The sequence below is a fragment of the Apodemus sylvaticus genome, chromosome 22 (genome assembly GCF_947179515.1).
Source record: "Apodemus sylvaticus chromosome 22, mApoSyl1.1, whole genome shotgun sequence".
NCBI classification, from domain to species: domain Eukaryota; kingdom Metazoa; phylum Chordata; class Mammalia; order Rodentia; family Muridae; genus Apodemus; species Apodemus sylvaticus.
In genome coordinates this window covers 54,732,804-54,759,057 of record NC_067493.1, presented here as the reverse complement: position 1 = coordinate 54,759,057, position 26,254 = coordinate 54,732,804, and the positions used below count along the sequence as shown (strand labels likewise).

The 26,254-nt window shown below is 53.4% G+C and overlaps 2 protein-coding genes and 1 long non-coding RNA gene across 4 annotated transcripts in view; 2 read left to right on the top strand and 1 right to left on the bottom strand.

Moving 5' to 3' along the window:
* Positions 1-5,699, top strand: part of Myo1h (myosin IH) — a 46,692-nt gene extending 40,993 nt beyond the window's left edge. The window contains exons 23-31 of the mRNA XM_052169145.1: positions 495-654; positions 1,429-1,512; positions 2,059-2,152; positions 2,274-2,329; positions 2,946-3,081; positions 3,437-3,507; positions 3,633-3,730; positions 4,379-4,478; positions 5,410-5,699. Of these exons, the coding sequence (XP_052025105.1) occupies positions 495-654; positions 1,429-1,512; positions 2,059-2,152; positions 2,274-2,329; positions 2,946-3,081; positions 3,437-3,507; positions 3,633-3,730; positions 4,379-4,478; positions 5,410-5,433 (823 nt within the window). The 3' untranslated portion in view covers positions 5,434-5,699. The remainder of the gene's footprint in view (positions 1-494; positions 655-1,428; positions 1,513-2,058; positions 2,153-2,273; positions 2,330-2,945; positions 3,082-3,436; positions 3,508-3,632; positions 3,731-4,378; positions 4,479-5,409) is intronic.
* A 307-nt stretch (positions 5,700-6,006) lies between these two features.
* Positions 6,007-26,205, bottom strand: Kctd10 (potassium channel tetramerization domain containing 10). Of its 2 annotated transcripts, none has more exons than XM_052169155.1 (7): positions 26,115-26,205; positions 20,709-20,922; positions 11,786-11,955; positions 10,659-10,748; positions 10,265-10,317; positions 9,713-9,908; positions 6,007-8,309 (listed from the first exon to the last, which is right to left on the bottom strand). In XM_052169155.1, the coding sequence occupies exons 1-7, from the start codon at positions 26,115-26,117 to the stop codon at positions 8,085-8,087; spliced, it is 951 nt and encodes a 316-aa protein (XP_052025115.1). In that variant the 5' UTR covers positions 26,118-26,205; the 3' UTR covers positions 6,007-8,084. The 2 variants fall into 2 exon arrangements, with proteins under 2 accessions (XP_052025115.1, XP_052025116.1); XM_052169156.1 differs by having other exon boundaries at positions 10,659-10,745.
* LOC127673407 (uncharacterized) lies at positions 13,923-15,548 on the top strand. The gene is made up of 3 exons (XR_007975153.1): positions 13,923-14,618; positions 14,781-14,860; positions 15,261-15,548. It is a non-coding gene; the product is annotated as an uncharacterized LOC127673407 (long non-coding RNA).
* Positions 26,206-26,254: the final 49 nt, after the last annotated feature.

Sequence of the window (26,254 nt, the reverse complement as noted above, 5' to 3'; positions counted from 1 at the left end):
CACAAATGGTCATCAGACAGGATGCTGTGGGGACTGCAGGCAATCCAGGGGCTCCGGCCACTGAGGCCAGCTGCCAGTGAATCTTTTCCCATTTTCCCAGCTGCATAGTCAGCCTTCTTCTTCAGAGAAAGCTGAAGCCTGGCTTTTACGTAACGCCACTCATTTTTTAAAATGAAGGTTGATTTAATATATGTATGGGTACACTGTAGCTATCTTCAGACACACCAGAAGAGGGCATTGGATCTCATTACAGATGGCTGTGAGCCACCATGTGGTTGCTGGGATTTGAACTCAGAACCTCAGTCTTAGCTACTGAGCAGTCTCTCTAGCCTCACACTGCTCATTTATAAATGACAACTCAAGCTAGTAAAAAGAGAAAGCAGCATGGGTATAACACAGCATGCTGCTGGGGCGGGCGTGGTTGGGTGGGGTGCTACACTACCAGTCCCCAGCCTGCGTGGCTGTATAAACCCTCCTGTCACTTTCCTCTTGAGGTTTGTCAAAGGTTTCATCAACCGTGACAAACCCCTTTGTCCTGACAATGAGGAGTTCGTGCTGCTTGTGAGGAAGAATTACATCCTGAATCTTCGCTACCATGTGCCCAAGAACGTGCTGGACAAGAGCTGGCTGAGGCCTCCTGGCATTCTGGAAAACGTAAGTCTAAACTGGGATGCTGAGGTTACAGGGGACGTGGACACCGGGAGCTGATAGGGCTGCTTTTCGAAGTCTTTGCAGGTGTTTCAGGAGGAATGGGATACCTCAACATTCATTAGCAGGGGCTATAAACCCAACAGACACCCACTTAGACAGCATCTTTTCAAACTCCAGGCTCTTACTGTATATAACCTAGGCCGGCCGTGAGTGTGTAAGCTTCCTGCCCCAGCATCCTAAGGCCTGAGACTGCAGATATGCGAGAGTACTCCAGATAGTTTCGAACCAGGATGTAGCAGTCTGGGAGCTTGAGTGACTGCCATGGGTTCCGCAAAGAACGTTCTAGAACAGTGGTTCTCGACCTTCCTAACACTGTGACCCCTTTGTGCAGTTTATGCTGTGCTGACCGCCCCCCCCCCATTATTTCATTGCTACTTCATAGCTGTAGTTTTGCTACTGTTATGGACCATATGTAAATATCTGACATGGTAGGATATCTGATAGGTGACCCCTGTGAAAGGGGTCATTTGACCCCTAAAGGGGTCACAGAACGCAGGTTGAGAACTGCTATTCTATTGCAGCAGCTACTTCAAGATTTCTGGGCTCCACTGAAGCCCTGCTGTGCAAGCCCTGCCCCCAGCCCCATGGCTCTAATCATACCCAAGTTAGTATCTGCAGTGCTGATCTGCGAGAGGGACCAGGCTGAAAGGCTGCCTTGTGGGTGGTCGCAGCCAAAGGCAGGAAGTGAAGGGTGAGAGGGGTTTGTTCTCCACACAGGCGTCCAATCTGCTTAGGAGGATGTGCACGAGGAACCTTGTTCGGAAATACTGCCGTGGGATCTCAGCGGAGAGAAAAGCCATGGTAGGACGGCTGTGTGTGGCGTCTGCACGGTAGCGGGGCTGGATTAGTGGCACTAATTCGACTTTACCATCTACGGAGGAGCCAAGGGTCTCACTATTCCTATGACTTGTAGAGCAGCTGAGGAGTGTCAGCTGCCATGATGGGCATCCTGGTGGTGTTACCATGGCAACAGGTTAGGGGCTGTCCTTCTCATGGCAGGATTCCCTGCCATGCTACAGGGCACTTACCTGTAGCCTTTTCTGTGAGAGGCTGCAGACTCCATCTTTGAGGCTTTCTGGGTTGTACGCTATGGCAAGAAGCAGTTGCAGACATGTAAATAGGAACGCCATAGCTGCATCCCAATAAAGCTTCATTTACAAACACAAGCAGCAAGTCCCAGGCTGCCTCTAGGCTGCAGTTGTGGGACTCTTAGGAGAGATGGTCCTTGAAGCTCCAAAACCTCTACAGCCCGCTCTCCACGGTGTAAGCTACAGGGCTGTTGTAAAAGCTCCTGTCAGAATACTGCCCAGGACCTCCTGATTGATGCTCTCTGACCTGTTGTTACAGATGCAGCAAAAGGTGGTCACGAGTGAGATATTCCAGGGGAGGAAGGAAGGCTATGCAGAGAGCTTACACCAGCCCTTTGCCAGAAGCCGGCTGGGTGAGCGTGCTCTCTGGGAGGGCTGGGGAGCCTCTCCCCAGCTGAGCCTCAGCAGGGAGGAGCGAAGGCCCAGCTGGCAGCAGGCTGGCGGTGACTCCTCCTGTTCTGGTTCCCTCCCTAGATGAAAGCAAGATAAATCCCAAAGTGCTTCAACTGCTTGGCAGTGAGAAAATCCAGGTACGGCCTCCACCGAGACCCTTATTATGTCTGAGGCCAGGGCGTGTTTTTCCAGTGAGCGTCTGGAAGTGCTGTGTGAGCACAGGGCACAGCTGGGCCCCTGCCCCCACTCTGGGCATCAACTAACATCACCAGGTGGCATCTGCCGACAGACACCTACTGCCACCCCTGTCTTCTGTCACCCCGAAACCATCTTGGTTTGCTTCTCTATGAAACAGATGTAGCCAGGACTTTATCACGAGACCCCATGTTGGTGGGGGGCACTGGACCGATGACCCCAGTCTCTCAGCAGGGGCCAGTGGGAGCTCAGTGCTTCCAATAGTATGTGGCTTGTGGGGTCAGTGAGGGCTGAGTGAGGGGCTCTTGCTCACGTGCTTGGTGGCTGCGGTCACCTGCCTGGTTCTGGAGAAGAGCAGGCGAGACCATGAGAAGCTAGGAACCATTTTGCTCTCCTCTGTGCGGCCTCTCAGGGCGGACCTGGGAGGCGGGGGCCACGGAGTAAGGTGGAGCTCAGATGGAAATCTTCTGGAGTCATGGGATTTCACAGGAAAGGCTCTGTCCTCTGCCCTCGGGTGCAGTAGCCTTCCCGTCCTGGTGACACTTAGCTGCCTTGCAGTATGGTGTCCCAGTCGTCAAGTATGACAGGAAAGGCTTCAAGGCACGGCCGCGGCAACTCCTCCTCACGCTGAAGTCAGCCTACCTGGTAGAGCTTTCCAAAATCAAGCAGAAGATAGAGTACTCGGCCCTGAGAGGTGAGTGCCGGGCAGACTGGTGTCCGCTGTCTCCCCCCCCTTCTGAGATGGCCCGCCCCTCCCTAATGCTGGCTTACAGATGTGCATGGCACATCTCACTTCTGTGTGGGTGCTGGGTATCCAAACTCAGGCTCAGCCATCTCCATGGGCCCCATTTTTTTTTTTCCGTTTTCCTCCCAAGAGAGGAGTTAAAAGTGTAGAGTCCTGGCTATCCTGCAACTAGCTCTGTAGACCAGGTTGGCCTTGAAATCGCAGACTGGCCTGCTTTTGCTTCCTGAGTGCTGGGATTAAAGGCGTGCCACCAGCGCCCGGCCCCATTTTCTTTTATTAATGCCAGACTCTGGATCTGTCTTAGGTGTCTCCACCAGCAGCCTGAACGATGGAATCCTGGTCATTCATGTTTCGTCGGCAGACAAACAGCAGAAGGTAACTTAACTACAGCTTCTGGCCTCCACCGATGGCTTCAGCCACAACAGCTCCCTTCCCAGAGCTCTGCAGAACCTCCACCTTCAAACCACTCATCTGGAACTTGCTGTCACCCCTCTCCACAGGGGGATATTATCCTGCAGTGTGAACACATATTTGAGGTGGCCACTAAGCTCGCCATGCTGATTAAGAAGGAGCACGCCGTCCGTGTCGTCCAGGGAAGGTAGGGGCTTATCCACGCATGGTGACAGGGCTGCTGGCGTGAGCCCCACCCGCCTCCGTGTGCACCAGAGACTGCTGCACTGTGCCTCGGTAGTGATGAATATTCCTTTCTCCATCCCCTCCTTCAAAGGGGACGGCAGAGGGACGGGCTTCAGCACAAGGGCTGCTCTCTGCTGAGGCAGAGAACTCTCAGTCCTCTCAGTAACGCTGGAGCAGCCCCTCAGTGTTCCGTTCCCAAGCAAGGAAGGCCAGCTCAGGCTACCCAGTGTGCCCGGGGCACAAGGGCGGCGGTGAGGCTCCTGCTCTCCGCTGAGTGCCACCGTGTTCTCTCAGCCCCGATGGTGAAATCACAGGCAGGGTAGAGAGGGGGTGGGGAGTCTTAAAAGTGCATCAATCCTTGGGTGGCTGTGAGGTTCAGCGGGAGCCGTGCAGGCCGATCTTAGAAATGCATCACACGGCCCCTTAGAGAGCCAGACTGCTGAGCTGAACTGAGACGTCAGAAGGCCACCTGTGAGGGCATCCTTCTGATTGTAACCAACAGTAAGACAAAGCAGGGCTTTGTCAATCATTGGCTAGGACAGTTCCCCAACAGAGGTTCTCTCGCAGACTAAAGAGCGCATTGGTAACCCGCCACTCCCTGCATTTTAAGTTTACAGTTCTACATCAGTCCTGGGAGAGAAGGCACGATAGTTTTTGAGACTGGAGAGGAAGACCAAGTCTATAAGGATAAAAACGGACATTTAAGAGTGGTGAGTGGCTGCGTGCGGAAGCGCTACATGATATGCACATGTATACGCCAAAATCAACCCTTCATTCCCTGCTGCAGCCCTGACTGGTACTCTGGAAGAAAGCAACCAAATGGTATTTGAAAGCTGGGCGGGCAGGGGTTGCGAACCAGAGGGTCACAGGAGACAGCTGTCATTCTCAGTGTTAGAGCCTGCTGGCTCACAAAAGGCTCTGCCTCGTGTCAGGACCCAGCCGAGATGGAAAGGTCCCAGGTCTAAGGAGGTTCAGATCTGAAGCCACTGCCACGCGACAGTGGGAGGCTGAGGGTCCCACACGCCGGCCAGCCGGCAAGCCGGTCTGAAGGTCCTCACCATCCTCGCCAGTGCTCTGCTGGCGTGCTGCAAGGAAGTGGCATGTGCAACAGGGGAGGAACCCACGAAATGCATTTTCTGTATATGTTTAATTTATATATCTTAGCTATATGTAGAACTGGTCTGACAAAAGCCTTTTGCAGCATAGTGACCCTTTGCCCCCTTGGGGACAAGTAAAAGGGAGGGTTACTTTGAATATGAAGTAGGTGATCTTTAGTGATATGCCTGGACTCTGTGGCCACTCAGTCCCTCTTTCTCCGTGCCTATTCGAGGCTGAAGATGCTGACGGGTCGGTGTCTCTGCACCACTTTTTTCTTTTTTTTTTTTTTTTTTAATCAAGACAGGGTTTCTCTGTGTAGCCCTGACTGTCCTGGAACTCACTCTGTAGACCAGACTGGCCTCAAACTCAGAAATCCACCTGCCTCTGCCTCCCAAGTGCTGGGATTACAGGCGTGCGCCACCATCGCCCGCCTTCTGCACCACTTTCTAGGCTGGCTGCTCCCTTAGGAGGTGGAGGGGATCCCAGCAGCAGCTGCTTCCTCCAGGGCAAATGGGCACTAAAGCCGGGCGTTCCTCCCCCCAGGTGTCGGCAGGGAAGAAGACCTGACGGAGGAGGAGGGCCTCACCTTCCTTGGTCACTATTTCTGCTCCAGCTGAGGCGCGCACTGACACAGCACGGTCCTGCTCAGTTATCCACGCTAGGGGTGGGGCTGGAGCAGCAGCTCCTGGAGACAGCCGGCCGCAGCAAGGAGCCTGTGCTACGGCAAAGCCAGGTCTCAGGCAGCACTGTGTCCAAACGCTTCCTGGGAGCCAACTTAGAGTCATCCCGTCCCTGGTAGAACCGACTTTACAGGTACACCAAGAGGTCATTGTAGGGTGGGTGGGTGGGTGAGAGCCTCTACTTGTGACAGTAGCACACAGAGACACAGGAGTAAAGGAAATCTCGTCAAGACACACAATTTGAACTCACTGTACATGACGCATGCTGCCAGGGACTGGGGGCCCTGACACCAATCTGCTAACCCCAGCCAATCCACTTCTTCACAAGCCCCCAGCCCCTCAGTGCTTAAGCCACACAGAGAGCGCCTGACTCTGAGGTAGGATGTGCTGGCCTCGCCCCTGCTGCACGGCAGCAGCTACTCCGAGTCAGGTGTTCTTGAAAAGACCAGAAGGCGGCATGTAGAAGCAGAGTTTAACGTTTATTTTCCACGTGTCTGCAGATGCTCGCACAGGAGTGAACACTTGTAAAACTCCCAGCATGGTTTTCCATAGTGCAGAGGCTGGAAGAAAGTGATGTGCTCACGGGACCAGGGCCTGTGGGTGGAGCCTCTGGGCCGCACAGTCTGGGGAGGGCTGGTTACCAGCACTGAGCAGCAGGTATGGGATGTGGCCCCTGAAGGGATCTCAGCCTCCAGAGAGCTCAAACAGCCATCTTCCACAGCAGGCGACAGACAGCTGTGCCAGCCCGGCCGGGGTGTGGTCCACACACACTGAGCGTGGCTACCATGAACAAAGAGCTATCCTGATTTAATTATGAGCCCTTAGTGTGCAATAAAACTTCACTCTTTACACCAGCAACTCACTAGATGGTGAACTACAAGTGCTGACTCCTGCCCTCCACACCAGTATGTGGAACCCGGAGGCAGGGCTTTAGAGACTGATGCTGGGTCTGTTCCTATCCCTGGGAGCTGAGGTACAGCACTGCAGGCACAAGGTTTGAACATAGAGGAAGGAGAGAGAGCTGCCAAAACAGGAGCTGTAAGGCCAGAGGCCTCGGCAAGTCAGACTGTGCCGTAGGTCATCTGCACACAAACATTTAAATAGTGTATACATGGCTTTTCCATTCCTATAGAAAACACCAGGGCTGACATTCACTTAAACTTCCTAGAAAAGTTGAACCCACCAGGCAGGGCTGACGTTTAAAACAAACAGTATAAAAACTTAGGAAACGTGACTTCGTAAGCTCCCTTTCTTGGCTTTTAATACAAAAGTTTACCCCACACCATTATGTAAAAAGCATCTCCCTAGTACATGGTTCCTCGATCCAGCCGGGATTGTTTGAATATTTATCACAGGCTTTGCTGTCAAATACAAGAGAAAGGTATACAACTGTCATGTACAAAGTGAGCTGTACAAACCGTCGCAAAATAGAAACTTTAAAACACGGCAGAGATCACCCACTTAATACCTTTGGTCTAAACATAGCAATACTTCCTTTGTCAAGCAGTCACAATCCACCTACTGCTCTCGCCTAACCACGGAACTAGTCTACCACCCCCCCCTTCAGTCACGACTCCTCTGCGCAGAGCAGACTCGAGGTAACTGGCAGTCATCCTGAGCGCCCGCGCCCTACAGTCACACGTCCCCACCGCAGTCACACACATGCCCTGCACACAAAGATGACCCAAAGGCGCCTGCACGCCATCTCTTCCGCACGGACACAACCCGCAGCAAAGCCGCCCCAGTCAGGCTGCAAGCTCAGCGGTGCCCTTCCCTGGTGCCAGTGTCCGCGGCCACAGGGTGCCCAACCAAAGGGCAGGGCACCCCCTCGCTGAGAAAAGGAAGCCATGCAGAGGAGCAGACCCCAAAAGCAGCAGTGGCTGCGACTTCTTGGATGGGGTCCATCCAAAGGACCAAGGCAAAGAGGGCGGCCCCCTGCCAGGACCCACTCTGCTCCTGGCCTGGCAGTGTGCCGCCCCACTGGAGCCCAGGGAGAGGCTGGGAGCACACTTTGCCCCCTTCCACCGCTGACCACCGGGCTCTGTACAAAACCGCACACAGAGCAGACGCCCAGGAAAGCGACGAGACTGCCTGCTCAGAGCACACGGGGCCGTGCCGCTCAAGGGCATCCTGGTGGCCGGCTGCCAACTGCACAGTCCCTCCACTGCCAAAGGAAACCCTTAAGGGGGTGTCTGTCACCCAAGAAGCCCTGACAGGTAGTCAACACCCTTAAAAATAAATACTGCAACAAAGGTTGTCACATCCACGCCAACTCATTCACACGTTTCCTCCGAGGCCCAGAGAGCCAGGCGCCAGGCTCTCCTGAGAGGCGGGCCCTTAGACTGAAGGGGAGCACACCTGCGCCAACACAGAAGCAATCCACTTTGTCAGGAAAATATCAAAATAATCATCTGGTTTGTTACAAAAGTGTCTCAGACTCCAGGGATGTGGGAGGTGCCCCGAAGCCTGCGCAGGGTCTGAGGGGCAGGGGCAGGAGCAGAGGGAGGGCAGACAGCGGGAACAGGCTGCTCGGCCTGCTCACTGGTGGAGGTGGGCCCGGTCGTCTGGGCGCTTGATGTGGATTCTCCGCACGCGCTCGATCCGCTCCCGCTCCCGTTCCTCGTCCTCGTCCAGGTGATGTGAGCGGCCAGCCGCCCCGCCCGTGGCCTCCAGGAGTGCATTGTCAGGTCCTCGGCCATCCTGGGCCTCATACAGCAAGATATTCAGGGTCTCCTCATAAATGCGGGCTTCGGGGAACTCAACCTGTGCCCCCACAAAATACAGGACAGGAAGGTTAGCGGGCTGCACATGGCCACCGCCCCACACTGCATTCCAGCAGGCCTCAGACTCTCCAGCTCCTGTCTGATGACACAGTCACAGGGAGTCCACAGTGTGTTCTGTATACCCTGCATTTTCCTACACTTTGGCCTCCAGCAGACTCACGGCTGCAAGCAGACTGTCCTCATGTGACATCGCCCTTTTGGGGAGGAGAGGGTAGGGTGTGGTCTGAGAAGGCAGGAGAATGATAGCCAGGGGAAAGGGCAGTGGCCTGGGAGAAGCAGAGCCCCAGCTCTCTGGGGGACTGTGCGGAGTGAGGTCAGGACAGTGAGGGTCCTGTGCTGTGAAGGAAGGACTGGCGCTTCAGAAGCTATCCCAAGTACCTGCACTTCCTTCAGGGGCAGGCTACGTTCCTAAACCTCACACAGGCTCTTAAAAAGTCCTGTGGGAGAGGCTGAAGGCTGGGAAATCGCATTGCCACAGGAACTCCAATCACAAGGCTGGTGGAACCTGTGACCCAAATCCCACAGTGGCAATCGCCAGACACAGAGACAGCATATCGGAGCCAGGGAGACGGCTCAGAGGGTAAAGGAGCCGAGCCCGACAACCTGAGTTTAGTTCAGTGTTCCGCCAGCTCTGGGATCCCACGGAACCACACCTCCCACAGCCTCAGGGGTGAGAGCAACCCCACAGGTCACCGAGGGCCACACGCAGTGACTAGAGCTTGGCAGTCTGCTTGTGGAAGATGAATGCCCACTTCTCGTAGGGCGAGAGACGACACAACGTACAGCACGCAAAAAGGCGGAGCGGGAAAGGGGGCCACGCTCGCCCCAAGTCCAAGGAGGGTGGGCAAGCAGGCCTAGAGGAGGGGCGGTTCTGACAGTGAGCTAGCTGGGCTCCAGCTTACAGCTCCGGGAAACCTGATGCCCCTGCACTCACATGAACAACCTCCTGCAGGGATACGCACCTACACGGGAGAATGTAATAAAGCAACGGCGTGTGAGGCCTCCATCAGTGGAAGACAGATCTGGGTCAGCAGAAGGGAAGGACAGGGCGCACAGCCAAGGGGAGTCCAGGCCCAACCTCGGAAGGCAGCAGAGGCCTTGCTGAGGCCATGCTGGTGGAGAACACTGCCACTTGGAGCACGGACGGTCAGAAAGACCCGGGATGCCAGAGGGAGAACGCCCCGGCAGCTGGGCACACAGGTACAAGAGCAAACCTGAGCCCGCCCAGACTGCCCAGAGAGAGCTGGGAGCACGGCCTGTTCTGCTTGCCCAGTGTCAGTGGGGACTGACTGCCCGAGTTTCTCTGACCTGGCACACGCCCTCTTTCTGAGTTTCCCCTGCTCAAGCAGAAGTGCTGTAGAGACCTGTGAGCGTGGCTCTCACCTTGGTCTGCTTCTTCTCTGTGGCGTAGACGATGGAGGTACAACAGACTTCAGCAATTTTTCGGCCCTGGCCGTAAAATGACCAACAGCAGATCTCATCCCCGATGACATCCTTTATGAACAGGACCCTCCCGTTAAAGCGCAGGGAAAGCTTATCGAACAGTTCGATGTTTTTCAACATGTTGTCATCAGAATTGCTGCAGAGGAGCATTGGGTAGGGTGAGCACAAGCTGGCAACGGCTGCGGCCGTCACGCAGAGCGGCCGTCACGCGGAGCGGCCGTCACGCGGAGCGGCCGTCACGCAGAGCCCTCCCTGGCCGCTTTTCTTCTCTCTACCCACAGTGAGCCCTTGAAAAAGGCACTGCTCCAGAAAGGCCAAAAGAGCCCAAAGACTTCCCAAGTCCATAATGTATAAATGGCTGAGCCGGGTCTCAAGGACAGCTGTGGCCTGAAGGCTGTGCCCCTAACCCATGGGTGCACATCTGCCCTACCCACACCCAAGAAGAACACTGACTGCAGGGCCTCTGGGACAGGCCAAGCCTGCTGACTGTACCTGGTGTAGGAGTATTTGTTGTTGCTTCTGTTGTACAGCAGCTTTACCGCTGGCTGTGTGGGAAAAGGAGAGGAGAGTTACTGGTCCTGTAGGTGCAGGGCACACTGGATTCCCATAGCTGTGGCACAGGCTAGCAGAGCTTACAGGAGGGTCACTACATGTTTCAGGGGCAGGGGCAACACATGCAATGGGGTCTCCCGCTCAAAATGCCTTTATCTCAAAACACAGGCACTGGGTACTGCCTCCCTTCACCCCACATCAAACAGTACACAGAGACACCCCCAACATACACATATTCACATACTCTCTCCCTCCCTCCCTTCGTCTCTCTCCCTCCCTCCCCCACCTCCACACTCACACACACCCTCACACACTACCCCAAGCCTTGGCGCACCTTGTTTGAAGTCGCTATAAGCCTCTGTTCTTCCTTGGAGGACGTGATGACAGGAACCTTGCAGAAGGGCTCATAAGTATCTTTGTTCTGCTGGAACAAAACACGCTTTCAGCCCAGGGGTCTGCCTGGCCAGTCAGGACGCCGGGCTCGGAGGAGGAGGAGGAGGAGGAGGAGGAGGAGGAGGAGGAGGAGGAGGAGGAGGAGGAGGAGGAGGAGGAGGAAGGGAAGCCACCTGGCACCAGTTAAGGCTGTGCTATGCTGGAGCCTCCAGTAAATGCCGGCATGACAGCTCTGTCTGCCCAGGAGGACACTCAGAACTGTAGCAGGTGACTGCAGAAAGCTGCTCCGAGCCCACCATAGCGACAGCAGCGGATGGGAAGGAGAGGACGGGGAAGCATGCTGAGCTGGCCGGCACCCTTGAGCTGAGAAGAGGGAAGAGGCGGAGCCAAAGCCCGTGTGAGCAGAGGAAAGAAGTCCAGACAATCAGCCCAGATGCCCCCGCGCCAGAGAAGGGTGGGCAATGCAGTGGGCAGTGGGCAGGGCAGGGCAGGGCAGAGCAGAGATGTGTTACTATTCGGAACACCCTGCACGTCCCCGGAGCCTGCTCGGCCCCAGATGGACAGCGTTCAGCCATGCTTACAACCCAGGGCCTCTTTGCTTCTTAATCAGAGTGTTGCTAGGTAGCCTGGGCTGGCCTCAAAACTCATGATCCTCCTGCCTCTGCCTTCTGAGTGCCTGAGTTCCAGGTACCACCATGCCTGGAAGACTCCTTTAGGGCAACATCTTCTCCCACAAGGCTGCCTAGGTCATCCAATTCTGCATGGGAAGCGTCTCAAATGACAGCTGAAGCAACACATGGTGAGAATGCTAGGGACAGCCTCTCAGGGAACAGACGGAAGGAGCAGTTGAGGTGGTGTTCAGGCAGCCAAGGAGAAGGACAGCCCAACGGGAGGACAGGACGAGGAGGCAAGTTCTACAGTGAACCTCTCAGATCTGTAGACAGGGAGCAGAAGGATCTGTCTCTACACAGAGGTGGCAGAGGCTCTCTGGATGCATCTGGACAGTCTGGCTTGAGATTGGCCCTCCTATCCATGAACCTGGGGCTCAAGCAGGGAAGGGGTGCCTACCTGTAGGGCTGCCTGGCACTCTTCTAGCAGGCCCTGCACCAAGTAGTACTTGGCCTCCGCTAGCAGCTCCTCGATCTCCCGGCGGCTCTCGGGCAAGGGCACAGCCCCATCTCGAAGGTAGTTGAGGATTGTCCCAAAGTGCTTCCCACAGCGGTCGATGAGGATCCAGCCTGCAGTGGGAGGCAGGAATGCCAGGTCACAGGGAACTTTTCATGACAAGTGAGCACCACGGCCCGAGCGCAATCCCCCAGACTCTGGTACTTGTCACTGTTGGCCCAAGCAACCTCAAGGTCCCTAAAGCCTGAAAACGTGCTCTGAAGGGTCTGCACGTACTGAGCAGCCCAGAGTCTGACGTCCACCTTGGCCAATCTGCCAAACATCCCTGACTGTGACCCATGACTTCTCACTACAAGCACTTATGGACCTGTGACAGCAGCAGGGCAACAAAGTGTCATCAGAGGGCTTAGTCAACAAGAGCGGCTGAACCCGCTTCACTAGATATGGAAAATGTCCTACTTGCTGGCCAGCACCAGGCGCGAGGGCCGGGAGAGAAGAGCACCCTCTGCTTACCGCGTGCACTAGCTTACTCCACCGAGCCCAGGGGTTTCCAGCCCCTGTCCTAGGGTGTGGCATCTCTGGAAGGTGTTCAGAGGAGAGGGCAGGATGGGAGCCTGGTGACAAAGGAGCACCAGGAAGAGGAAGAAGACCTGTGATCCCTCATCAGTCAGGGTAGGGGTGGGGGAGGCTGGTGAGATGGCTCAGCAGTTAGAACAGAGCACTCATGTAGAGGACCTGGGTTCAAGTCCCAGTACCCACATGGCATTCACAATCTCTGTGGCTTCTGTCTCAGAGCATCGATAGCCTCGCCTGGCCTCTGTGGGCACTGGGCAATTTTGTGGTATGCAGACACACAGGTAAGCAAAACATCCACACACATAAAAATAAATCTCAAAAAAATATTAAAAAGCAGTTAAGATGGGATGCCAGACCACGCAGTGACCCCAAGCACAGGGACTTGACTATAACTCCTGATTTAGCAGGGTTAGAAGGCACACACAGGACTGGGATCCCATTGTCTCCTCTGCTCTGTTGGAGGAAGAAGCAGACTTCTCTACTCCTGACAACACTGTATGCTGCCCTGGGTCCTCATCCTCGAGCCCTAAGCCAGGGAAAGAGGACAACGAAGCATCTTTCTCATATGTCAAATCACACCTGCCCATCCCCCCTCATCTCCTGTATCTAGCCTTTGCCAAAGGGTCTCTCCTGGGTTTGGTGCTCCCTGAGATCCCACGATCCTCTCCTGAGCCTCCTCGGACTGCTGCTCCCTAACCTTCCATTAAAGACTGGTCTCCGTTCCCAGCCTTCACTGGGAAAGTCGCACACCACTCTGCTTCCTGCCGGGGCAGGAGAAAGAAGGCCCAGTCTGTGACACAGTATGTACTGAGTCGGCTGGGAAGGTAAATCCCCCACAGTGACCTCCAGTTGTCATCCGAACCTCTTTTTGGGTCTGAGAAAAACAAGACACGTACTTACTAGTATACACAATCCACAGCACACAGCCAAAGTGTGTGCAGCTGGTGGTCCAGGCCAGTGCCAGCTAGTGAGCACACCCCTTCTCCCAAGTGCGGCCTCTACCGATGCAGTCAAAAGCAGCCAAGAAGGCAAGTGGGTACAGGGCTTCCTGGGCTTTAGCATTCTAAGCAAAGTCAGAAATTCAGATTTTTTTTCAGTCAATCTCCTCATTTTAAAAGGATGGTAAACTAACTTAAAAAGCAAAGACTTCTCAACCCATGAAAAGGTAAATACAGCATGTGTATGTATATAGGTAAATACAGCACATGTATATGTGTAGATATATACAGCATGTGTATGTGTGTAGGTGTATACAGCATGTGCATGTGTGTAGGCAAATACAGCACGTGCATGTGTGTAGGTATATACAGCATGTGTATGTAAGTATACACAGCATGTGTATGTAAGTATATACAGCATGTGTATGTGTGTAGGTATATACAGCATGTGTATGTGTGTAGGTATATACAGCATGTGCATGTGTGTAGGTAAACATAGCATGTGCATGTGTGTAGGTAAACACGGCATGTGCATGTGTGTAGGCGTATACAGCATGTGTATATATGTAGGTAAATACAGCACGTGCATGTGTGTAGGTAAATACAGCACGTGCATGTGTGTAGGTAAATACAGCTTGTGTATGTGTGTAGGTAAATACAGCATGTGCATGTGTGTAGGTAAATACAGCATGTGCATGTGTGTAGGTAAATACAGCATGTGCATGTGTGTAGGTGTATACAGCATGTGCATGTGTGTAGGTAAGTACAGCATGTGCATGTGTGTAGGTAAGTACAGCATGTGCATGTGTGTAGGTAAATACAGCATGTGCATGTGTGTAGGTGTATACAGCATGTGCATGTGTAGGTGTATACAGTATGTGCATGTGTGTAGGTAAGTACAGCATGCGCATGTGTGTAGGTGCATACAGCATGTGCGTAGGTGTATACTGCATGTGCATGTGTGTAGGTAAATACAGCATGTACATGTGTAGGTAAATTCAGCATGTGCATGTGTGTAGGTAAATTCAGCATGTGCATGTGTGTAGGTAAATACAGCATGTGCATGTGTGTAGGTAAATATAGCATGTGCATGTGTGTAGGTAAATACAGCATGTGCATGTGTGTAGGTAAATACAGCATGTGAACATATGTAGATGTATACAGTATGTGCATGTGTGTAGGTAAGTACAGCATGTGTATGTGTGTAGGTAAGTACAGCATGTGTATGTGTGTAGGTAAATACAGCATGTGTATGTGTGTAGGTATATACAGCATGTGCATGTTTGTAGCTAAATACAGCATGTGCATGTGTGTAGGTATATACAGCATGTGCATGTATGTAGGTGTATACAGTATGTGCATGTGTGTAGGTAAATACAGCATGTGTATGTGCGTAGGTAAATACAACATGTGTATGTGTGTAGGTATATACAGCATGGTATGTGTGTAGGTGTATACAGCATGTGCATGTGTGTAGGTAAATACAGCATGTGTATGTGTATAGGTATATACAGCATGGTGTGTGTGTAGGTGTATACAGCATGTGCATGTGTGTAGGTAAATACAGCATGTGCATGTGTGTAGGTAAATACAGCATGTGTATGTGTGTAGGTAAATACAGCATGTGTATGTGTGTAGTTAAATACAGCATGTGTATGTGTGTAGGTGTATACAGCATGTGCATGTGTGTAGGTAAATACAGCATGTGCATGTGTAGATAAATACAGCATGTGCATGTGTAGGTAAATTCAGTATGTGCATGTGTGTAGGTAAATACAGCATGTGCATGTGTGTAGGTATATACAGCATGTGCATGTATGTAGGTGTATACAGTATGTGCATGTGTGTAGGTAAATACAGCATGTGTATGTGCGTAGGTAAATACAACATGTGTATGTGTGTAGGTATATACAGCATGGTATGTGTGTAGGTGTATACAGCATGTGCATGTGTGTAGGTAAATACAGCATGTGTATGTGTATAGGTATATACAGCATGGTGTGTGTGTAGGTGTATACAGCATGTGCATGTGTGTAGGTAAATACAGCATGTGCATGTGTGTAGGTAAATACAGCATGTGTATGTGTGTAGGTAAATACAGCATGTGTATGTGTGTAGTTAAATACAGCATGTGTATGTGTGTAGGTGTATACAGCATGTGCATGTGTGTAGGTAAATACAGCATGTGCATGTGTAGATAAATACAGCATGTGCATGTGTAGGTAAATTCAGTATGTGCATGTGTGTAGGTAAATACAGCATGTGCATGTGTGTAGGTGTATACAGCATGTGCATGTGTGTAGGTAAACATAGCATGTGCATGTGTGTAGGTGTATACAGTATGTGCATGTGTGTAGGTAAATACAGCATGTGCATGTGTGTAGGTGTATACAGCATGTGCATGTGTGTAGGTAAACATAGCATGTGCATGTGTGTAGGTAAATACAGCATGTGCATGTGTGTAGGTAAATACAGCATGTGCATGTGTGTAGGTAAATACAGCATGCATCTGTGTATAGGTTGAATCCAGCCTGCAAGTATCGGCCTGCAGACCCCAAGTTCCCTGGACCAAATGCTGACGCAGTGCGGACTAATGGTGCCACCCTCTTGACTATTAATCCAGGGGAGGCTCATTCCCTGCATTTCCACAGAGTCCCCAAGATGCTTGGTGTCATTTGGGGCAAGGGTGTGGGATTCAGCCCCTGAGAATAAAGATCCTCAAGCTTCAGGAAGAATAGACATCAGTGACAAACTCAGCTGACTGGACGAGCCTGCCTATGCCCTGCCTGCCACGCACAGTCAGCTCAGGCTGCTGGGGAAAGGCCAAGATCTCCCAAATCCATTACTCAAGTGACAGCCCAGAGTTTCCATAAAGGAACAGGCGGCCTGGGACACCGGGCTCCAAGTCAAGAATGTCAGGAAATGCTTGTGGGGAGGCATACTTTGAACAAATAAGGGCAGAGGCGCCAGCACATTCTCCATGAGGTTTCAATTAGCATTCCGACTTGAAATATTCTGGTTGCTTTCAAAGTAGGCCTCTGCCTCACACTCAGCTCAACCGCCTGAGCGGAGAACCGCAAACTACCATCAAGCGGCCTCTCGCTGCCGTGGGGCACACAGCATCGAGGAGAGCTTCCATGGCTATGGGGACTGCAGAAAGTCTCAGCACCTAGCACAATGGCGACGAGCAAGAGCCCACCGTCAGAACCCTGCTCAGCCACCTGCCTGCTCCACGCTCTCTGTCCCCCCCAGGTCTCTTGACGGTGTGCAGGTGTGACCAGAGGCTGGCCCGAAAGTGCACACAGCCCTGGCCTGTGGGCAGCACTCACAGTTAACTACAAGTGTGTGACAACAAGCACATCGCATCATGGGTGCCGGAGGCGGCAGCAGGACCCCAGACCCCAGGAGGGAGTCGCTGTGGCTCTCAGGGTACCAAGGCTGCTGGGGCAGGGGATAGAGGCTACTGGGGCGTGGGACTGGCTAACATCATGGAAACACACCGGTGTTTCCCTGGAGACGCTTGGGCGCTCCCCTCCTTCCCCTCTTCTCTAGGAACTTCCTATCCTCACAACTCTGCCTGTATCCCAGTCTTCAGGTACTTGGAGATACCTGTTACAACCCAAATCCCTGAGCCTGCGCCTCAGGGCAGATCTGCAAGCTGGGTGGAGCCCGCCCAGTGTGCTGCCAGGCACTCAGCAGATTCCCGGCACCCAGGCTGCAACAGACAACCAAAATCATCCTTGGACATCGCTAAATGTCCCTTAGGTCTCAGACTGCAGCAACAATGCCTATCTGAGAATCACTGACACATCAAGAGCCCGTGGATGGGGCTGAGGTGCAGACAGAGTCCTGTCTAGCAAGGGACAGTTCCCAGGCTCTATTCCCAGTCCTGGGAGGGAAGGAGGAAGGCAAGGGAGGAGGGAGGGAGGGAGGAAGGAAGGAGGCAGAGCCCTAACTAGAAGAGTCATGCAGGGATGCAGAGGTACTGAAGAAGGCGGACAGAGGTCGGTCGGTCAGACTGGAGAAGGTGTCTACCAGCAGACCCCACAGGGAGACAGGGTCCAGAGCACACGATTCTACGGAGCGGTGGATGAGGGCTAGGCAAGGAAAAGGAAGAGATTACAAATCAGATGCAGCCAGGCAGCTAAGAGATGAAACCCAAACCAATAAGACAGACATACAGCACACCAGAAATCAGGAAATGCAGAATCAAACACACCCCAGATCAGCACAGCTCTTAGCAACAGTTAAATGGTCAACAGAGGCAGGGCTGGCAGAAGGCTAGACCACTGTGAGGCACACCTCCAACTCAGCACCTGAGAGAAAGGTCTGCAATGCCCAGCACAGTAGAAGACATGACTCCCAACTGTCTCTGGGAACAAACTAGGGAAGGACAGCGAGGGGGGAGTGGAGGGCCCTGGACCTGGAGGCAGGAAAGGGAAGTCCCGACCCTTGCCAGGTTCCCCAGAGGGAAGTGACATGCCCAACCCTGGGAACGGGCACATCTGTGAGGCCATCAAGCCAACATGCCCCACCAGCTACAGTAGCGTCTACAGGAATTACTCCACCTCAGGGAAACACCTGAGCTGTGACTATTTACTCATGACGTCATGAGCATAGTGCTGAATGAACAGGAGCAGAAAAGAACACCTAACGTGGCTTGAAGGCACACAACACAACACTGGTCAGCAACTCCACAGCAGTGGGAAGCCTACCGCCACTAAGACGCACTCCCCATCCTGCCTGCACACTGGATTCCCCTGGGAGCACCCACACAAGCTTTGCAGGCCTTGGGTGAGCGGACTGAGCTGCACCCAGGACCCAGTCAGAATAATGGTGGCCATGAAAAAGGAGTGGGGCCACAGGCACAGTCGGGCCACACTGTGTTAGTCTCCAGACTTTCTGAGAGGACTGCTCAGACTAAGATGAGCGAGTGCCCCAGCCTAGTCTCCACACTCAGATTCTAAAGGCATTAGTCAGAGAGCTGAAGCCATGGGGAGTCGGGGCAGGGAGGGTGCGGGGTCCAAGCTACAGGAAGGAAGCACAGTGGGCTAGCCTACAGAGAGGTGGGGGAGGGGAGGGACGCACATGTGGCCTTCGACTCCTCATCCTCCTGAATGCTGGAATCACAGGCAAGTGCACCAGCCTGGTTTTTCATGTGGTGGTGGGGAGGTGCTGGGCAGGCACTCGGGAGCCACAGACTGGACCCAGCTCCACTAGCACTCAGAGCCAAGGTCCCAGCGCCAGGATTTCATTCTCACTGCGAGAGCTGCCGCACAAACCCTCTGGGCCACTAGAGAGGGTGAGGGCTCAGAGGAGTCTGCAGTGGCCAGAACTAACTTTACAGAGAAGTCAGGGAAAGCCTGCTCACTGGCACCACGTCCCCTTAAAAAAGGAACCCCAAGGTCGCAATTCAGTACCACAAGCACATCTATCTACTCCTGAAGGGCAAGGCCAGCCTCCAGCCCTCCCCCTCGGGGCAGGTTTCCACCCTCCACCTTCAGTGATGCCTGGCAGCTCGGTTCTCCAAGCATCTGCGCTGACCCCGTGGCTTTCTGGCATCTCACAACTCTCAAGGAGCACTAGACGAGCTTCCGAGAAGGCCACTCGTCTGTCACAGCTCCAGCGTCTGGCAGGTGAGGCACATCTGGCACCATGCCTGCCCAACACAGGAAAAGGCTCCAAGACTGTGAGCTGTGCCCCGGCCACAGCAGAGCCAGGACTCAGCCCAGAGGCGCCTCTCCCACCTGTGCTCCTCACTGGGAACAGTGTGCACGCACTGTGGCCCTCAGGCAAGCCGCGGTGGCAAGGGTACACTCACAGCAGCCCAGACGCAGAGCCTCTCTCTCCTCAAGCCACACTCTCAGCCATGCTCCAGGGAGGCCTACCAACAAGGCGCATACACTCCCAGGACTCTGAACTACTGTGGGCGAAACCGCCTCCTCTTCTCATGGGAAGTCCCACTATAGGTCCCTCTCTCGGCTGCTGCTCTTGACGGTTTTTTTTTTTTTTGTTTCTGTTTATTTTGTTTTTTTGTTTTTCAAGACAGGGTTTCTCTGTGTAGCCCTGGCTGTCCTGGAACTCACTCTGTGGACCAGGCTGGCCTCGAACTCAGAGATCCACCTGCCTCTGCCTCCCAAGTGCTAGGATTAAAGGTGTGCCACCACTGCCTGGCTCTCTTGACATTTCTTAAACATAGTATCTTCATGTGTGCTGTAAGAACACGCATGTAGATGCTCACAGACATCTGATCCCCTAGAGTTGTGAGCTGCCTGTTGTGGGTGCTGGGAACCCACCTCAGTCCTCTGCGAGTGGCATGTGTCCAATCCTGGCATTTCTGTCCAGTCCTGGCATTTCTGTTTACAGCAAATGTCAGTTCAGCTGGCAGCCATGGGGTCCCCACACCAGGGTGCCCCTTTAAGGTGCCAACAGTCTACTCCTATTAGTATCTAAGCATATAGGTCAGCCCACCAGCCTGATAGCCAGGCCTCCACGGTGTTGCTGAAGGGCTCTGGCACCAAAGCAGTGGCCAGGCAACCATCGAGTGTTCTGGCTTTGGGTGATGGGCCCACCTAATCAGGGAATAAGAACCAGGGATCTCAGGGGCAGTAGCTGCACTGCCTTTCCTAGCCCTGAAGCTGTGGAAGAAGCATTTAACATCTTCCACAGGCAAAGAGCTACGCCGAGGATTAAAGGAAACAATAACCAAGAGCTTTGAGAGTTCCCAGAGGGCTGTAGCAGAGACGGACAGATGTACAGACAAGGTGGGGCAAGGGCCGTCCTTAGCATGCAGCTACAGCGGGAGAGTAGGCTGCTGGCCCAGACACTGCACGGCCGCCTGCATGGCCACCCAGTACCCGGAGTGAGGAAGGCTGTGAACCAGGTCTGGTTTACATTACAGCCCCAGGCCACCCCAAGAAGCCGCCCTACCCAACCTTCAAAACCCTCCAACACAGGCAGGACACAAAGATCCTGGGTTCTCAGAAAACCTCGGTTTCCTGGTGCAGCTGGGGTGCCATTGTCTTCCTTTCCACAAACGCCCTGCAGCATGGGTGACGCAGCACAGGGCACCTCCCACTCATAAAACACCATTCTCCAGCCAGCACAGCAGCACGCAACTGCATGGGCATGGGCAGGCCCCTGGCCCCTGGAGCAATGAGGAAAAGCCTTGCTCAGAGTCCTTATCTACAGGGACAGCTACTCAGTCTGGTCTCAGCTCCAGTGCTGCCTCAGGAAGCCCTCCCTGACCACGCCCTCCAGACTAAGTTTTCTGTCCCCCAGACTCTCAGGGCTTCAGTGTGTACGACTGCCCCCCATGCTGGGCAAGGCCCAGCACGTCTGTGGCTGCTCACCTTCGCTGTCCGTGAGCACCTCCATGCGCCCACTGAACATGGCCTTCAGCATGGTGTCCTGCTTGGTGAGTGTCTGCATGGTGGTGTAGTAGAGGGCTCCACCAACGTTCAGCTTCACATACTTGGAACTGGGACTGGCGCCCTTGAAGGAGGTGGTGCGGGTAGCAGCCGCTGGCACCGCTGAGCTCACCACACTTTCTCCTGACATCTCTTCCTGACAGAGAGAAAACAGGGTCAGCACACCGTCCCGCTCCGCTCCCTTAACTCCAGGCGGAACTCACATCCAGAGGCTGTTTGGTTCAGCAGCGTAGACACTGCACTCCCAACACTGACAACTCAAGAGCTCAAGGAAAAACCTTGGATTTCTGGTTCCTCTCTAAATCCAAGGCTAATAGACCAGGAGGGCAGCTGGTGGCTGCTAGAGGACTGTCCCCAAGGAGAGGAATGCACCCTCAGCCCACCCCAGTCCTTACCCGGTCTCACAGGCCAACCTTGCCAATGACCCTGTAGGCATAAGTTTGCTTCTAACTCTGCATGTATGATGTCTTTCATGGCATCCACAGCACCTGGACGGCGTGTTAGGTAGGGCAGCCAAGGCCATGCCTGGGACGCTAGCTTTCTGCAAGGCTACACACAGAGCAGTAGAAAGGGCCATCTTCCAAATGAATCCCGGATTAGCATGCTTTTATGAGCTAGGATCCCTCCCCCCGCACCCACTACTTCCCAAGGGGAAAGTGATCCTAAGCGCAGGCAACAGCCAGATGAGGAAGCCCTAGCATCACAGACTACAGGATCCTACACCGGTCCAGGCAGCACCGCCAGACCTGAGGGGCTTGGACCGGGGTTAGCACCTGGTCCTTATGTACTTCAGGATGAATCCATCAAATTTTAGCGCCTGAGATGTCCAGAGGTGGGTTGGATCTGTTCCCTGAATACTGGGCAAGAAAAGAGGGAAAAAAGCAGCCCCCACAGACACTGTGGGCTGCCAGCACTGCATGGCCTTGTACAGCATCACAGAGCTGCACCAACACACAACACACTAGGCCACTCTGGGGCCATGCTGCCCGCAAGACAAAAACAAGACCATCCCAACACACCCAAACACAGGAGGACACGATCATTATCCAAACTACAAAAGTACACCACAGTCTCTTGGCTGACGTGTATTCCTTCTGCTGACCCGCGGATTGCCGGTCTGGGTGTCCTGCCTCACAGAAGCATGGCATTAGCTGCCTGCTGATGGTATCTCACACACTTCTCTGAGCTCCTGCTCCTCTCTCAGTGTGGCCTGGAGGTAACCCAGCCACGGTGGGCACAGGTGTGCTCCTGGTATCTGTGGCTAGAGGGCACTGGCAGCACAAAACTTCACACTACCTAAAACACAACACAGCTTTCCTATTTTTCTCATAAGGACTTTCCACAGTAAATGCTCACCACATCATAAATGGCAAAGCCTACATCTTCTTAAGAGACAGGAGACAAAACAGAACCAGCCCATTACAGCAGAGACAGTGAGCAAGCAGAGACAGTGAGCAAGCAGAGACAGTGAGCAAACGGCATGAAAAGGCTCAAGGTTTGCCCTTTCTTCTGGCCGCCCAACCCTCAGTCCCCACCCTGACCTTCGAGGGTGGTGGGAAATCACAGCTGGCGAATTGCATCAGAGCCCTGCTGAGCTGAGCAGAAAGAATGGTCCCCTGCAAGAAAGGGTTTCCTCAAGCAAGTCCGTGTGCGTGTGTGTGTGTGTGTGTGTGTGTGTGTGTGTTCGTTCTAAAGCTCAGCCAGAGTTCTCCTGGAGTCTATAGCATGATGCAAAGGAGGAAAGCAAATATGTACACACACACACCTTTCCAAACAGTCCCCAGAAATACTGTATTAATGGTCATGGCCAAACACATCCTCCAGAGACACTGTTCACAGGTGGCAGGATATTCTAGGAATAAAGCACTTCCCAAAACGTTGATGATCTGGGGAGCAAAAGAAAGGCTCACAGGTGTGTCTGTGGGGGTGGGTAGTAAAAGGAAATTGCCCCAAACTGGAAATACTTTTCCATGTTCTTTTCAGATACAAACTTGTAAAACACACACACACAGACATACATATATGTGCATATATCTTGTCTGTGGTACAGTCTAGCATCTTTAAGGTACCTGACACACAGCAGGACATAAATACAGCCATGTACTTTTGTGTGGACACTTGGTAGATAATAAATCATTCTGTGTACAGATGGCTGGATCTTAACGTGTGCAGCCCACTATGAACAGGGCAGACAACACCAGCGCTCTATACACACATGTGCCCACGGCCCCTGACCACTAATCTCTACCACTCTGGAACACCCACAGTGTGGAGGCAGTGCTGTCATCTTCATTCTATGGCCCAGAGGGTCAGTGGCAAGCAAGCTAAGTATGTGGCCAAGGCCTGCCTGGCCTTGGGTGGTCTGTGATCCTTGTCATATTTAGAGCTATGACACAGAAGTCAAGATAGATCAGTTCCATCTCATTAAAAGGAAGATAAGCAGTGTGTAGTTAACGTGTTTCCAGACCCATGTTCAAGGCTCCAACATGGCCACACACTGGCGCAGGAACAGAGTGGGCAAGACAAACGCATCCCAGCTATCAGAGACACATCCCGGCTATCAGAGACACAGGCTTTCCCTCCCTGCTGCTGCAGGAGGCCAGGTGGATGGAAAGCGCTCAGCACAGCCCCAGGCTGACTAAACACTCCAGCAGAAAATACTCATGTTGGGATTATCTGAGTCTCAAGTCATCTCTTCTTTGGAGACTGTCTCCAGCTATGAATAACTGAACACACTGAAGACTGGGACAGAGCCAGGGACACTAGATGAAGCAAGGAAGCCCTGGAGACTTCCCAGAGTCCCTCACCCCAAGTCATGGTTAGCCTGGTGCCTGGCGCCAGGAGAGACCCTTGGAGGGCAGGTTCAGGATCCACTAACATCCAGGCCGTGGCAACCTGGGGGCTCGGAGCAGTCACCTGTCACAGCTGCCCTCCGCACAGTGATGCTACCCTCCTGCAGGCTGACTTCATGAGTGAGGTAGGGTGTGGGAGAGCAAACTTGGTACCAGGGAAAGGGAAGTTACCCGGATATGAGATTCACTCACAAGTCGGTTCTGGTCTGACAGGTGAATCTAAGCTCCCCCCCCCCCCCCATCTACTTGAAGATACTGTTGCCCACTAAATAGTGGCTCCACCTGGCTACACACTGGAACCCCAGAGGAGCTTTTAAAAGACAGTAATGTCTGTGTCCCACTCACAAATTCTTCTGTTATCAGCCTTCTCTGGGTGTGGCCCAGGGAACAACTTTAAAAAAAAAAAATCCCCCCAGCTGGTTCTAACGTGCAGCAACCATAACAGAACTCTGTTCTAAATGGCTCTGTACCCCTTAATTCAGCTATAATTAGCTCTGTGGCCTTGAAGAAGCTCTCCACTCTGTTGGCCCAGTGAATTCCTGACCCACATATGAAAACCAACCAAAGCATCAGAAATAAAAGTCTCACTTCACAGCGATTAAAAAAAAAATCAGCCGAGAGAGATATAACTGTGACTCTCTCCTGTTGGAAAGCCAGACAAATAGGACAGGGGAAACAAACAAACCCCAAAATACCAACTCCCTGCACTGTCTCCCATCAGCTCAGCTGAGGGGGCCATGCTGATGGCCCACAGACCCGGACTGCAGCCTCAGGCCGTCACTTTCTGTGCTCACAATGTTCACAAGACCTATTGAACCGAAATCTCAGTTTCCTACTTTGTAAAACAGACTGTTAAAACCAGAATCTTCCAATACTGCCCCCCCCCCCCATCCCAAGAACAGAGGCAAAGCACAAGCCACCTGGTCCTCCTACTTCTGCAGGCCTCCTTTAAGACCAAGTGTTCTCAACTGGAGCTATTAAGAGTCACCTAGGATTCAAAGACAAGGCTGTCTGCCTGGGCTAGACCCCAAGCCAGCAAGGAATGCGGCTGCCTGCCGGGACTTTGGGATTAAAAGGCTCTTTCAGGAGATGCTAAGTAAGATTAGACAATGTTTATCTAAGAAGCTCTTCAGGCAGGTTGCTTGAGAGCTATTGTGCACCCAGGCTAAACTAACCTGAGGTCTCTGCTACAGTGCAGAAAAGAGAGCTCCTCTCGAGGCAAAAAGAAGTTAAAGGAGGCCGAAAACTGAAGCATTTTGCCCCACGCTTGCTTCTAAGGTAGTTTCCCCCCAATTCCAAGAACCTGGTCCTACAGAATTTTCCTGCTTTTGAACACACTTCTCCAACACAGTCTCACGAGGATGTTGTCAATCCTGCTTACTAGGGAAGCTAGGAATTAGAATCGTGCAGATGCTCTGGTTTCAAACACCTCCATTTCACAGCCCCAAATCATTAATGACACGCAGAGATTGTTTAAAAGAAAAATGCATTGGTGAGCCCGGTGTCCCCAGATTTCTGTCGTTAGGGTTGAAAACCTGACAGCTTTTTATAACAAGGTCCCAGGTTATGCTGCTAGCCCCCCCCGGGGGGGGGGAGCAGTTGGAGATGTCAACAGTACTAGTGCTGTTGGCCTTTTCCTGCCAAAGTGTTCCTCGTTTTACACAAAATAGTGCCGATCAAAGCCAAATACGGGCCGAGTCACCTGTCTTCTGTTTGGGGCCGACTGATCTTGTAGGTGAATGGCAGACAAAGATATTCCCCATCCCCACCCAAGGACAAAGAACCATTCAAGGAATAGACCCAGGAGAATCCCAGGTAAACAGAAACCATCCCATAACCCAGGCAGCAACAGCTGACATCCTGGGATTCCCGAGGTGAGGTCACCTAGAGCCTCCACGGAAGTGAGTAGGTAGGTACCCAGATGTCACTTGAGGCCAGACTCTGTGGTCAAGATACCCCGACCTCAGACGGCGGACATGCCTCCCTACAATTACTGTTCCCAGTCATCTCGCTCCAGACTTGTGGGTTCAGAGGACCGTGTGCGCCCCTTCCTCTTGCCTGGAACCCAACCACTCAAGCCACAGCCTCCTAGACGCCAAACGCTCGATTCCAAGGATACCCGCTCGCCCCCTCCTCAGGCCCTCGAATCCCCCATCTTCCACCCCGAGCGTCTGTTTCGATGCCGTCTCTTTGTTCTGACAAAGTCCCGTCGCCCATCAGCACTCAAGTCTCAGCGCCCGTTCACACGCCGCCCAGCGCATCTCCGCAGGTCCAGGCGCCCCGTCGCAGACCCCCGACCCCCACCCGGGCTCCTTTCATCCACAGCCCTTCCCCCGCCCCGACCTCGCCCGCACGCGCTGCCCAGCGCTCCACCGCTACCGCGCCCGCTCCAGCCGAGCCCTCCCCCTCGGCCTCGTCGCCGCCGCCCGCCGCCCTCGCCAGCCCGAAGCCCCCCGACGGCGGCCACCGCCCTCACCATGAAAAGTAGGAGAACGCCGGAGTCTCCAAATCCGGACTGAGAGGCAGGAAACACCCAGCTCACTCAAGGCAGGGGGCGGAGGCGGGGCCGGGGAGGGCACTTCCGTTGTCCACACCCCACTTCCGCCCCGCAGAGGG